Source organism: Macrotis lagotis, chromosome 1 (genome assembly GCF_037893015.1).
Source record: "Macrotis lagotis isolate mMagLag1 chromosome 1, bilby.v1.9.chrom.fasta, whole genome shotgun sequence".
Taxonomy (NCBI): domain Eukaryota; kingdom Metazoa; phylum Chordata; class Mammalia; order Peramelemorphia; family Peramelidae; genus Macrotis; species Macrotis lagotis.
The window spans coordinates 263,845,594-263,860,742 of NC_133658.1; the positions used below are offsets into that span (position 1 = coordinate 263,845,594).

A 15,149-nucleotide genomic window follows, 5' to 3' on the forward strand; every position below is an offset into this window, starting at 1 on the left:
TTATTTTACATTAGTGGGGATTTATATATGTTGGAGAGTTAGGGCATGGAGTGTTTTTAGTGACTAGGAAATGATTCTCAACTTTAGATGATGATAATTTTTTTGGAATTACACTAGGGACATGAAGCCTAGTAATCTGATTCTGTTTCCAGACCATGTAAGGAGTAAAATGCTTCAAATTCTTACATTAATTTTTCACTTCTTTTAAAGTGATTTTTGATGGATATTTTCTTAGGCAAAGATCTGATTTATTAAAGACCATATGCTTTATAATTTCTAACGTCCCTCAAGAAATAAGAACATGCAACTCCTTCCTTTGCATAGAAGAGGCTAAAAGTGGAACATATATACTATCAAATATGGTTGATGTGTTGGTTAACTTTGCTGGGTTGCTTTGTTTTCCTATTTCTTTTTCATTTTCTGTTATAAGGAGTGCCTTTCCAGATAAGGATAGCGAAAGATGTATTTTTAAATGAAGGTGAGGGGGTAGAGCCAAGATGGCTGCATGAAGGCAGCATTTCTGGGGAACTCCTTTCCCCCCAAACTCCAAAAGCCATCAAATTATGACTCTAGCCAAACTTTAGAGGGCAGAACCCACAGAAAGACTGAGTGATACATTTTCCTAGTCCAAGATAACTTAGAAGTTCTGCAGGAAAGGTATGTCTCACAAGGACCAGGAGATGGAAAAAGCCCAGGTTACGGCACAGCAGGGGGAACAGCTTGAAGGGGTGGGGAAAGAATTCTGCTACACCAGAATGAGTGTGGAGTAAGGGAGTATTGCCACAGAACCTGCAGTGAGAATCAGGGGAAACCAGCCTGCACCTCTAGAACACAGCCCACAGATGGTAAAGGGGTCAGGGGATACTGTAAAACTTTCTCTACTCTCCCTGGGGGCAGGACTCTGCTGTTTGCCCACACTCAGCTCCAGGTGGCAGTTTGGGCTTTCATACTAAGATAGCCAAGCAGGTTCTTTCTTACAGCTCCAGGGCAAAGGGGAATGCAAGAGAACATAAGACCTTGGAGGAATAAAGATCCCAGTGGGGTGTCCCAAAAAAAACCCCCAAAGTCCTGAAAGTGCTGTAAATTAGTCTTGGGCTGAGGAAATGAGTAAACAACAGAAAAAGAAGAATCTGACTGTAGAGAATTACTTTAGTCCTATGGAAGATCAAAACACATGCTCAGATGACAACAAAATTAAAGCTTCCATATCCAAAACCTCCAAGAGAAATAGAAAATGGGCTCAGACTATGGATGAGCTCAAAATAGACTTTGAAATTAATTAAGAGAGGTGGAGGAAAATTGAGAGGAGAAATGAGAGTGATTCAGAAAAATCATGAAAACCAAATCAACAGTTTGGTGAAAGAAATACAAAAAAAAAAATACTGAGGAAAATAATATGTTAAAAACCAGTTTAGGCCTAATGGAAAAAAGCAAAACAAAAGGCAAATGAGGAGAAGAATGTTTATTGGCCAGCTGGAAAAGGAGATAAAAAAGTTCTCTGAAGAAAATAACTCCTTCAAATGCAGAAGGGAACTAAAGGAAGCTGATGACTTTGCAAGAAATCAGGAAGAAATAAAACTCTTCCAAACAGCCAAAATTTAGAAGAAAATGTGAAATATCTCATTGGAAAAACAATCCACCTTGAAAACAAATCCAGAAGAAACAAGTTTAAAATTATTGGGCTATCTGAAAGCCACGATCAGGAAAAGTGCCTATACTTCATTTTTCAAGAAATAATACCTGGGGCGGCTAGATGGTGCAGTGGATAAAGTACCGGCCCTGGAGTCAGGAGTACCTGGGTTCAAATCCGGTCTCAGACACTTAATTATTACCTAGCTGTGACCTTGGGCAAGCCACTTAACCCCATTTGCCTTGCAAAAATAAAAAATAAAAAAAAAAGAAAGAAATAATACAGCAAAATTTCCCTGAGATCCTAGAAGCAGAGGATAAAATAGAAATTGAGGGAATTCACCAATCACCTCCTGAAAGAGATCCCAAAAGAAAAATTTCCAGGAATATCATAGCCAAACTCCAGAACTCCCAAATCAAAGAGAAAATTCTAAAAGCTTCCAGAAACAAACAATTCAACTACCGAGGCTCTACAGTCAGGATTACACAGGATCTGGCAGCATCTACATTAAGGGCTCATAGGGCTTGGAATATGATATTTTGGAAAGCAAAAGATCTTGGCTTACAAGTGAGAATCAACTACGCAGCAAAACTGAACATCATCTTTCAGGGGAAAAGATGGACTTTCAGTGAAACAGGGAACTTTCAAACTTTCCTATTGAAACAACCAGAGCTGAACAGAAAGTTTGATCTCCAAGTACAGGACTCTGGTGAACCATACAGGGGATGGATGAGAAGGACTAACTATGAGGAACTTAATGATATTGAACTATTTGTATTACTACATGGGAAGAAGATATTGATAACTCATATGAACTTTCTCATTTATAAGAGCTGTTAGAAGGAGCACTTATAGACAGGGTACAGGAAGTAGCAGAATATAATGGTATAATATAGTAAAAAGATGGAGTCAATGTGTAATAAAGGAAAGTACTGGGAGGAAGGGAAAGGAAATGGAGAAGCTAAAAAATTTCACATAAGAGGCAAGAAAAAGCTTTTCAATGGAGTGGAATGTGGGGAAGGCAAAGGGGGATGAGTGAGCCTTCATTCTCATAAGAAATGGTTCAGAGAGAAAATAACATACACTTAATAGGGTATAGAAATTTATCTTACCCTAGAGAAAAATGAGAAGAAAGGGATGGGATAAGGGGGAATGGGGGGAGGGAAGGGGGAATAGGTGACAGAAGAGAGGGAAGATTGAGAGAGAGGGTACTCAGATACAACACACTTTTGAAGAGGGCCAGGATGAAAGGAGAGAGAGAATAGAATTAATGAGAGTGGGGAGGAATAAAGTAGAGGGAAATACAACTAGTAATAGCAACTGTGGGAAAAATATTGAAGCAACTTCTCTGGTGGACTTGTGATAAAGAAAGCAACTCGCTCCAGAGACATTGGAATCTGAACACAGACTGAAGTACATTTTTTTTCTCTGTCTCACTATTTTTGAGGTTTCTCATCTTCTTGGGGGGGGTTATGTTTACTCTTATAACAAAATTATTGTAATAATCTAAAATAAATCTAGATCCTTAAAAAATAAACTATAAAAAAGGTTAAAATGGATTTTATATGTATGGGGAGAGTAAAATACTAAATAAATGAATAAATTTTCATTTTAAATGTAAAAAAATAAAATGAAGGCAATAGAAAATATATCAATAACATTTAAAAATATTTCTAGCATCCCTTCAGAACAATAATTCTCTGATTCCTTTTATGACCCAAAGCTCTAACTATGGTATCAAATAGATTTGCAAAATTCAGATGTCACTGCAAATGCCTCAGATGAACATACTATCCTTTAAAAGAATTCAAGTCTTTATCATAGGCACAGGACATAATGATAATCTCTCTTCCTTAGTTCTTCTTCTTTTTTTTTTTTTTTTTGGTTTTTGCAAGGCAATGGGATTAAGTGACTTGCCCAAAGTCACACAGCTAGGTAATTGTTAAATATTTAAGACTGGATTTGAACTCAGGTCCTCCTGCCTTCAGGGCAGGTATTCTATCCATTGTACCACCTAGCTGCCCCTCTTCCTCAGTTTTTAATTAAAAAAAAACAAACCCATAGCATTCCTATAAGATCTTGATGTAATCTTTCCTAGAGCTCAATTTATTTATTATTAAGTCATGAATCAAATATGCAAACTGTTTAATGTCAATTGTTCTTCTTAGACCATCAAAGTTATCATACAACTCTCTGTTTTGGAATGAATGAATACCTCTTTGACACTGTGGCTCCCATTCCTTCTTCTTTTTTTCTTTCCAAAATGTTATTTCATCTTGTTTCCACAGCCTGATAGCTGATGCAGAATTATTTGCCCAGGCATCATAAGCAAGCTGGAGAGAGAGAGAGAGAGAGAGAGAGAGAGTGAGTGAGTGAGTGTGTGTGTGTGTGTGTGTGTGTGTGTGTGTGTGTGTGTGTGTGAGAGAGAGAGAGAGAGAGAGAGAGAGAGAGAGAGAGAGAGAGAGAGAGAGAGGCAGTAGTTCAGTGATCAAGGACAATCCTGAGAGATCTGTTTAGGAAAATGCCATCCACACTCAGAGAAAAAGCTATGGGTTCTGAATGGAGAGCAAAGCATACTTTTAATTTCTTTTATATTTTTCTTTCTTTTTTCTTTAGTTCTAATTCTTTTTTTACAACATGGCTAATATGGAAACATATTAAGCACAATTATAAATGTACAACTAATTATGTTTGTCCTTCACTCTTGAAGAAGACCATGACATCAGGGATGTGATGCCATGACAAGCACTTGAATTGGATTTGAGTGAGGGGGTACTATGCTAAATCACCAGCCTCACTTTCTCCTCCACAGTCATCTGGATCCAGTGACCAGATATGGATCAAGATGACTGGAAATGGCCCTAGATATGAGGCAAGTGACTTGCCTAAAGTCACACAGCTAGTTAGTATCAAGTGTCTGAGGCTGGACTTGAACTCCTGTCCTCCTGATTCCAAGACCATTACTCTATCCATTGTGCCACCTAGCTGCCCCATGTACAACCTATATCAGATTGTTTTCTGTCATGGTGAGAGGGAGGGAAGAGAGGGTGGCAGAAAAATGTAAAGCTCAAAAGCTTGTAACATGATGAATGCTGAAAATGATCTTAGCATTAACTGGAAAATAAATACATTTTTTTAAGAAAGGGAGAGAGACAAAGAGAGATACTCTTATCTCTGACAGTTTCAGCCCACATCAGTCTCATTTACATTCCCTCCTTTTCTTTTAAGCCACAAAATCTAATCAGAAATCTCTCTAACTATTTGGTCTGGTTGTCAAATCTTAAGTAATTTGAAATAGACAAATTGAAAATAATAAAGTGAGATGGAAAATCATTGTCATATTTGTTCCAAGTAATTTCCTCTTAGAAAAGAAGTGATCTTAAGGAACAGGTCCTGAATATTAAACTGTTTCAAGTTCTACTCAGATATTTGTACATTATAGTAACTAAAGATAAATGTCTCTGACATGTTCCAAAGGAAATCCAGAAATAGTAACTATAGAAGCTAAGAAAAAACAACTGTGTCCCCTAGTGATTATTACTCATTATTATCTTAGAAAAGTCACTTAAGGATTTTTCTCAAAGGCTTAATTCCTTCCTTCAAAAAATGATGGTGTTGAACTTTATGGTTCTATGAATTTGAAAGGAGGCATATAAATAATTGCCACTGAAATTTAAAGGAGAGAGTAATTTAAACGAACCATTGTTCTTTCAATCAATCCAAGAGTTTTTTGATATCATTGAAGATAAGGGAGAAGAGAATATCTAGTAGTAGTACAAATTAACAATTTGAAAATGCAACAAAATTTGAAAAGCATGAGGTCAGAGAATTGATCAGTGGATATGAGAAATGAAGGGTAGACCACTTAGTACCTGTAGAAAGAGTCATAGAAACAAAATCAGAATAGAAGCCAAATTACATGGGGTCCAGGAGTGAGAAGATGATAGAAGAAGCATCAAGGTTGAACTGCTCTTGTAAAATTTGAGAGATAGAACGAAGATTTAAGAAGAGTAGAGGTTTGAGATAAGATGGTTTTTTTAATGGATAATTCACATTTTTATGGTACTTAAGGTTTATTAAGTACATTTCTTACCATATCTATGAGATGTAAGTAGATATTATTATCCACATTTTATAGATCAAACCTCATGGCTTGGAAAAGTATTGTCTCATTCAAGATCCTATGACTCACACACATTGTCAAGACATAGTTCTAATACCAGCTCTAGAGCTCAGTCATGGCACCAATTTGGTTTTTTTCTGCCTTTATATATAGGGAAATCGGGAGCATTTTTGTGCCTTAATCTCCCTTTTATTTTGCATAGATCATTGTAATCTTCAATTCCTGTGTTGTACGACAAATTCTGAGAATTAGTGACTGCTTTTGATGAAAAACTAGGATTTCTTTCCAATTGTACCATGTTTTTTAAATATCTAGAAGGCTGCCTTGGGCTGAAAGGACATAATTCCAATTTCATGCCCTGATTACAAATAAACATAGTCAAAGATCTGGAATTGTGGATCTCTTAAATAGCAATTCTCTTCATATTTAGAAATTTCCCCAAATTAACACAATAAACACATAATGAAAGTCTACAATGAAGTCCTTTTACACAATGAATATGTTATACCATATGTTAACTCCTGTTTCCATTACACAGTGAGTGATATCTGGACACTGTGTGGTACAAAGATCACTGGATTAAGATAGATAAAACCTGGATTCAAATTCTAGTTCTGGTTTCTGCTGTTTTTCCTGGGTAGCCTTGGGTAAGTCACTTAACTTTACCAGGTCTCAGTTTTCTCAACTGTAAAATGGCTCTGAGATTTAGAGCCATTCCTTAGAGGACATCTAGTAGCATCCTTTCATTTTTTTTGTAAGGCAGTGGGGTTAAGTGACTTGCCCAAGGTCCCATAGCTAGGTAATTATTAAGTATCCAAGGTCATATTTGAACTCGGGTCCTCCTGACTCCAGGGCCAGTGCTCTATCCACTGTGCCACCTAGCTACCCCAGCATCCTTTTATTTTACAGAGAAGCAGTTAAGATAAATGACTTGCCCACGGTGCAGGGGTGATAAGTAGCAGATCCACTGACTCCAAATCCAGTGCTTATTCCATTGAACATCTATGATGTTCTAATCTCACCATGACTTTGTGCTTTTAATACAAGTGAGGCTGGAAAGAGCACTAGGTTTAAAGTCAAGGAATCTGGGTTCAAATCCAGGTTCTCAAAGTTTCTAGATATGTCCTTAGATGAGTCACTTATTCTCTCTGGATCTTAGTTTTCTTATCTATAAAATTTAAGGAAAGGAGGAAGGGAGGAAGGAATAAAGGAAGGAAGGGAATTAGGGAGGGAAGGAAGGAAGGAAGGGAGGAAGGGAGGGAGGGAGGAAGGAAGGGAAGGAGGAGGAAGGAAAGGAAGAAGGAAGGAGTAGAGGAGGGAAGAAAGGAAGGAAGGGAAAGAAAGGGAAGGAAGAAAGGAAAGGAAGGAGGAAGGAAGAAGGAAGAAAAAGGCTTTAATTAAGCACTTATATTACTAATCTCAGGGGATACAAATGCAGAGGTGAGATAGTTCCTATACTCCAGGAACTCATTCTTTATTAATTTGTTTGTTTTTTTCTTTTTTGTGAGGCAATCGGATTAAGTGTCACTCAGCTAATAGCAAGCTTCTGAGGCTGAATCTGAAGTCAGGTCCTCCTGACTTCAGCAAATGCTGAACTTATTCTTTTAATAGAGACAAAATCCATTGGGAAATAGTGGCAATGAAAGAGAGTTTTTATCTGGAAAATAACAGGGATGATGAGTAGAAAACTGGCAGTTAATTGCTAGGTCCTTTTGGAGATGGATATAATATTAACATTACCTATTTTATTATGAACTTTATTATTAACAAAAATAATAAACCAATACTATAATGAGGCCATTGCATTTGGATAATTCAGGGAATTACCTGGAAGGCAGTTTTAGGCTTTGGAAGTGCTTCTTTCTTTTTTTCTTTATGTGCTTCTTCCTCTTCACTGTCAGACTCGAAAAGGCTATAGTTCCCATCCTGAATCACTGAAAACAATTCCATCAAACAAAAGAACATATAGCTTTGTCTCTTCATACACAACCAGAGAAGGCTAAAGTCAAGGATTTTCTGAACTCTGTCTTAGTCTAGTGATGTTACAAGGAAATTCATTTTTATGAGACTTGACCCCTTCCTGATACAAGTTCTCAGCTCTTCTCTAGACTGAGGGACAAGGATACTGATGCATTGAATTTGTTCCTGGGCAGGGACTAGGGGGTGGAAGGGTTGCCTTCCTTTGTTATTTATCATCACAGTTCATTATCTCTAACATTAAAAAAGCCTTCATTCATTACTCCTTTCTTTGGGCAATTGCAGTGCAGATATTCTACAACCAGCAAAAAATGAAATGCTATTTGTGTGTGTGTGTGTGTGTGTGTGTATACATGCACACATTACATACATACATACATACATACATATATATTGAGAGAGAGAGAGAGAGAGAGAGAGAGAGAGAGAGAAAGACAGACCAATGCTACCAACCCTTCAACCCAGGATGTGAGGTTTTAGGGTCTTCTCTAATAAATGTGAGGGATTTGTGCTACCGTCTATACTTTCTAGACCAAGTCCCTTTGTATAAGATAGCATAATATGTGTTTCCAAGACAGCTGACTAGGAATATGGCTTTAGTATGGGACCATGCAACAAGAAAAAAGTTAACTGACAAAGTTGACCCACAAGGAAATAGATAATGATAACGATAACTAACATTTATATTAACACTTTAAGGTTTACAAAGGACTTTACAAATATTCTTTTATTTTATTCCCTTGATAACTTGAAAGATTATTACTATTAAATTCCTATTTTACAGCTGAGGCAACCAAGGCAGACAAAGGTTAAGTGACTTGTCCAGAGTCACACAGCTAGGAAGTATCTGAGGTGGAATTTGAACTCAGGTCTTCCTGACTCCAGAGCAGTCTTTGCTTCCTCTAACTGCCAAAGCTTCTGCCTCATTTGCCCTATGAAATAATCCATTATGCTCATTAGAATCCCAGCCAACTTACTAGAAGGATGCTTCACCCAAGGCTGCCACCAGTTCTCTTCTTTATTTTTCATTATGCTTCCATCATCTGAAAACATAGTAAAGCCTCACTAGATGAGATATCAGTCATTTAAAACTTGGAATAATTCCTCCCCAAGAACTAAAGCCTATCATTGTATTATCTATTAAGAAAAGATTTTTAAAAAACATGGATTTACAAGGTTTTAAAAAGTAACTTGATGTAATTATTTTTAGTTACATTCATTCCATGTGACAATTAAAACTCATTCTTGCTTATTTAAAAAGCAGGTCCCCTGGGTACCTCTTTTGAACAATACTATTTTGAGATGACTTTGAGATATTTAAACACTTTTAAACAGTGAAATTATATTTTTGTTAAATAACTAAAAAAAAGGATAACCTCTAAATTTAGATTTGTCACTAATATAGACTGTTCAATCTAATTAGTTTTATTTGATAAGATCAAATTACATACCTGATGTAATTTTTGCCTAATAAAAAAAAATGTGGCTGCTCATTATCATATAAAGACATGAATTCTTTTTTTTAATCCCCAAAGTGATTCAATTCAAGAAGAATTCATGAGATAAAAAAAAATTACCTTTAGAAAAATGTTCTATTCTTTATTTAGACAAACAAAAATCTCCCACCACTTTTGAGCACCTGATTCTTTGAGCAAATATTCTGGGAAATCTCAGGATTGTAATTGTCAAAGCAGCCTTTGAATTTCCAGGAAGCCCTATTACTACCAGCAAAAGGAAGGGTTTCCCTCTGCTGGAGGCCCATAGCCACAGTAGAATTTGTTCTGTATCTGTGCTTGGAAGACCCGAATTTGCATTCCCAATTCTGTCATTCACTATCTGTGTGACTTTGGGCAAAAAATTAATCCCTCTGGGTTTCAGTTTCCTCCTCTATACAATGAGAGGGTTGGATCAGATGATCTGTATCTACCCTTCTAGCTCTAAATATATGATTCTACAACTTTGCCCTAACAAGGAGCCCTTTTCAGATTTTTTTTTTTGCTTGGGTTAGAATTTACACTTCCAGAACTATTTCAGAGTCAAATTTGTAAGTATATAAGGTCAGTGGAGAAGTTGCTCCAGTGTAAACCCATTGTCTGACATTTCTAGAGGTTCATGTCTATCCTTTTTCTTACTCTTAGAGAAGAATTTTTATATGGGAGATGATTTAATTTCGCTGTCTCAGATCCTAGAGGTTCTTCAAGGGTTACCTGATGATTTCATCCTTACCTTTTGTTTCTCTTGTTTCTGGCTTGGGAGAAGGGCTGTCTTTATCCATTGAGGCATCAGGGGTTTTATTGATTTGCTGCATGCTGTCAATTTTCTTCTGTTTCAATTTGATTTTCTCCAATCTGACAATTTAAGATAAGTTCCAAGAACCCATCCTTTTCAACCCCCCCACCTCCACCATCTCCTTTCTACCAAATTGGCTCCATCTTCTGCCAGAACTTTTTGGTGCTCCTTGTTCATTCCAGAATTTATTCTCTCTACTCTCTAGCTAAACATGGAGGAAAGAAATTCCATAGAGCCTTTAAGGAAGGAGTAGATCTTGGAACAGTAGAGAGAAGAGGATAGGGAAATCTATCATAGCACAAGGTGGGAATGTGAAATAGCAATCATGGTGTTGGGGGTAAGGTGGGGAGCAGAAGGGAGAATTGGAAGAAAAGAGGAGGATGGAAAGTAAGAGGAGTCAAATTATGGAAATATATGGCATATATGAATTCCTAGGTTGGAAGCCTCTTGGCTGTTCCACAAACTAGATACTCTATCTCTTGAAAACAGACATTTTTTTCTGACTGTCTTCCATACCTGGAATGTTCTCCTTTCTCTGCTCTGACTACTGGATTCCTTTAAGCCCCAACCAAAATCTCACCCCTGACAAGAAGCCTTCCTCTTATCTACTCCCTGGAGCTTTTTTTTTTAAGGTTTTTGCAAGGCAAATGGGGTTAAGTGGCTTGCCCAAGGCCACACAGCTAGGTAATTATTAAGTGTCTGAGTTCAGATTTGAACCCAGGTACTCCTGACTCCAAGGCCGGTGCTTTATCCACTGTGCCACCTAGCCGCCCCTTCCTCTTATTTACTGGACAACTCCTTTTCAAATCTCAAATTTAACAATCTGCACTCAGAACATGGTCATTTTATTCAACTTCATTGATTGCTTCTCCTGTCAGTCATGTTCAATAATGTAAAGAAAGGGGTGACTTAAAGGAATATGGTGCAATGGGGAAGCTAAGTAATGCAGTAGATAAAGTTCAAGGTTCAGAGTCAGGAAGACTCATTTTCCTAAGTTCAAATCTGGCCTCAGACACTACTAGCTCTGTGACTCTGGGCATCTATAAAAAGAGCTGGAGAAGGAAATGGCAATCCACTCTAATATCTTTGCCAAGAAAACCCAAAATAGGTCATGAAGAGTCAGATATGACTAAAAACAACTAAACAATAGCATTATATAATAAATAGAATGCCAGATTTGGTGTCAGGGTCTTGGGTTCAAATCTTGACTCTTCCTGTTACCACCTTTGGGAACTCAGGTAAGTCATTTTTCCTCTCCTTGCCTCAATTTAGTGACCTCTAAGTTTCTTTTTTTTTTTTTTTGCAGGACAGTGGGGTTAAGTGACTTGCCCATGGTCATGCAGCTAAGTAGGCATTAAGTGTCTGAGATCAGATTTAAACGCAGGTCCTTCTGACTTCAGGTTTGGTGCTCTATCTACTGGGCCACTTAGCTGCCACTATCTTTAAGGTTTTTTTTCAGCTTTAAATATATAATCATAAAATAGAAAAATGTACCGCCTGATAGCTATAGGGAAGAAACAATGAAGAAGAATGATCTCATGTGATTGGTTAATCTTTTCTATGTAAGAGCAAAACATAAAGCATTGTTTGATCAACATACTGTTTCATAACAGATTGTCTTGACTTTGCCTCTTCTTCTTCTCGAAGCACCAAAACCTTTTTTAGCTTCAAGTCAAGCATCTCAGCTCCTCTAAGTATACAAAAGAGAGATTATGTTATCCTCCTATATGAAATCTAGTCAACTTGCCTTATGTTCACTGAGACATATTGTTTTATCTTGGGTTAGAGGAATTCATTCATCAAGGAAGACTTATTGAGTAAAACAAGTACAACTTAATGTAGCAGAAATGGTACTCTTTCAAGTATCAGGAGACCCAGATTCTAATCTCAGTCTAACCACTTTGATTTTGATTTCAGAGATTTAGTTTCCCTTTCTAGAAAGTGAAATCATCCAAAGTTGATCCCTTTCTAGTCATCTTACATGTTATTTTTCAACAGATACTCTAATATAATGACACTGGTCTCCTGGCTGTTCCACGAACTAGATACTCTATCTCTTGGCTCCAGACATTTTCTCTAACTGTCCTCCATACATAGAATGTTTCTCTGCTCTGATTCCTGAATTCCTTTAAGCCCAACCAAAATCTCACCTCTGACAAGAAGTCTTTCTCAAGGCTTCTTAATTCCAGTATCTTCCTTTTCTTAATGATTTCCTCTTTATCCTCTATATAGTTTGTTGTGTATATATTTGTTTGCATGTTATTTCTTCCCATTAGACTGTAAAATCTTTGAGGTGATCTTTTCCCTTTTTGTGTATCCCCAGCACAGTGAATTCAATTTCTCCCAGCTCTGAGATATAACAGTATTCTGAGATATGCAATTTCTACTCTATGCTCAGTGGCATGTTGCCCATGTACCTGGATGCCAAGATCTCAGTGGCTTTTAGATCAGCTACAATATAAAGATGATAGTAACTTGTAAAAATCCTCCTCTGGATTAGCAGGAAGGTAAAACATATAGCATCCCATAGGATCCCAGCATCCTTTTCTGGAAGTTCACATTCTTCATCATCAGAAATGGCTACACAAGAAAGAATATTAATTTATAAGCATTTCTGTGAAGACATAGTGGGAATAGTCAGGGGTAAGAAAAGCATTACTCTTTTTGTCTATGTCCACTCCCCTAATCCCCCATGACTATGAGCTAGGGTTACAGCTATAGAATTTAGACACTCCTCTCATCCCTCCTTTACTCATTCATTTTTTTCCCTTCTTCCACCAAAGCCCAAAATTTTAGGCAAAGAGGGTGGGGAAGATAAAGATAAGTGAAGTCAGAATTTGGAGACATAATTAGAGTTTGGGGGAAGTGATCAGAATTGGAAGAAGATAGTCCAGTCCTTCCCTGCTCCAGGCCTAATTGACTTATATGAGATATTTTGTATCTATTACTGTGTGAGCTCGAAAATACTATTTTGTCACTTAGGTCTTAGTCTCTTCTTTAAAACAAGAATGAGAACACTCACTTAATAGAAGAAATAGTACAATAACAGATGAGAGAAGAGGGTGCTGAACTCTTTTGAAGGCAGATATAGAAGGCAGATAAAACCAGGAATGAAATAGTCTTTCCTTCCTCCCCCATTTCCAAGATCAAATCAATTTTATCTGTTGTCATGCAGAATTTTAGATTTTTCCATTCTAAAGTGGGTAGGGTCCTATGTAACTAGTTGTACTTCTTGCAACTAACATATTCCCTTGAAGGATGATAACTGGGAAGTTCTCAGAGCACTGGTCAGTCACTGGACAGATCTGTGGTTACATTAACATGATCCTAGACCTGAGGGAGCCAGCTTAACTGGAACATTCCTCCAGAACAAGTTAGGAAAACACATAACTTTTTCTTTCTTTTTTAAAATTGTATATGACTTTTTAAAAGCATATGCTATTAATTGCATGAAAGTACTTTAGGGAGAAGTTAAATAGGAACTTCAGAGAAAAATCATGCCAATCATACCACTGAAACCTACTTGTAGGTGCATTTAATATGAACTATATTGCTGTGATAAATATAGTTCATGTTGAATAGTAGATAAATGGTTTGTACATTGCAAGCATTTCCTGAATACTTCTGTAAATACACAAGAAGTTTTAAAAAATATTAAGTGAAGGTGTCAAAATCTGTTTAGTTGATTTTGTCTTTAGGAAGGAATCCTTAAAGATAGTTTCCTTTCTTATTTCTTCCTTCCCTTCCCTTCCTTTCCCTTCCCTTCCTTTTCCTTTCTCTTTCTCCCTTCTTTCCTCATTTCATTTTTTCCTTCCTTCTTTCCTACCTTCCTTCCATTTAGCACAGGAATACAGTGAATATTCATTTACTAAAGGAGCTCATGACTTTTCTTCTGAGAAAATGGATGCATCCACAATCTGGGACCAGTTTCTAGCTTGGTTTCTTTCCATAGTCTTGCTTAGAACACGAGTAAATCAAACTTGCATAAAGCTTCTGCTCAACTTGCTTAGTCTTTTTCCCTTTGGAAAGAGGAGGTGAGTGTGGTAGGATGGACACTTATGCCAGAGATGAGAGCAGTTGGTCAGGTGCTTACACTAATGATGAGAAGAGCAGACTGGGGACTTACCCAAGCTATAGCCTCCTATTGTGCAGTAGATGCTAAAACTGTGAACAAACCAGCAGTGGGAACTCAGTAATCTCTCCAGGTAGGCACAAGCTCCAATCTACAGTCAGACAAGGAATATAAGGAAATACTCAATACAGAACCATAAGATCTCAGAGCTGAAAAGTAATAATTTATTCCAACACTAAGCTGGACAGGCATCTCTATGTGATTTCTGCATTCATCTTAGCAACCACAGAGTGAATACAAGAAAAATACTGACCAGGAAAGAAAATCTGGGTTCAAGACCTGACCTTATCATTTGCTGTCTGACCTGAGGAACCAATATAAGTTATATGAACCTTACTTTCTTCTATAAAATGAAGACAGCAATATTTGCCCTACCTCACAAAGATCTTTGCAAAATCATTGTGAGGATCAAGTTAAATAAGAAATATGAAGTTTTAACAACTGGTCAAGGAGTATTTATTAGGGAGCATCTGGGTGCAAGGTCCTGTTCCGGGTCCTTGTTCTTCAGCTGTGTTAGACCTATGATCTCACAGATATAGGTGCTTTAGTGCAGATCATAAGCCCTTCCATGCTTAGTCACTGCTTTCATCTACAGAAAAACAATCGCCACCTTGTGGCCAATTTTTGGTCATGAACCTCTACTATTAACTATGATCCACAATGATGGATCACAGACACACTATCCTTCACTGGGGCGTCCTCAAAGCTCTTTCTATTTAGTATAGAACTTGTTAAAGTTTGTGCCCCACTCTTGGAGCCTTCCAGGATCTAGGGTCACTCCTAAGCAGGATGAGGTTTTTTGAAGGAGAACTTTAAATGTTATACACATTTGTAGCATTTTAACAGTGGACTCTGAGAGGCAATATGGTCACAGGGGATAAAGATTTGGACTCAGAATCATGGAAACTGGGTTCAAGTACTGTCTCTGATATATATTGATTGTATGACCACTGACAAATCATGCAACATCTCAGTCCTTTAGAGACTACATGTTGCAG

At 37.3% G+C, this 15,149-nt stretch overlaps 1 protein-coding gene across 1 annotated transcript in view; it reads right to left on the minus strand.

Annotated features, from left to right (window-relative positions):
- Positions 1 to 15,149, minus strand: part of LOC141490642 (piezo-type mechanosensitive ion channel component 2-like) — a 101,009-nt gene that overhangs the window by 38,079 nt on the left and 47,781 nt on the right. Inside the window, exons 25-29 of the mRNA XM_074190810.1 lie at positions 14,146 to 14,242; positions 12,437 to 12,599; positions 11,620 to 11,709; positions 9,957 to 10,078; positions 7,581 to 7,687 (exon numbers count right to left, since the gene is read on the minus strand). Of these exons, the coding sequence (XP_074046911.1) occupies positions 7,581 to 7,687; positions 9,957 to 10,078; positions 11,620 to 11,709; positions 12,437 to 12,599; positions 14,146 to 14,242 (579 nt within the window). The remainder of the gene's footprint in view (positions 1 to 7,580; positions 7,688 to 9,956; positions 10,079 to 11,619; positions 11,710 to 12,436; positions 12,600 to 14,145; positions 14,243 to 15,149) is intronic.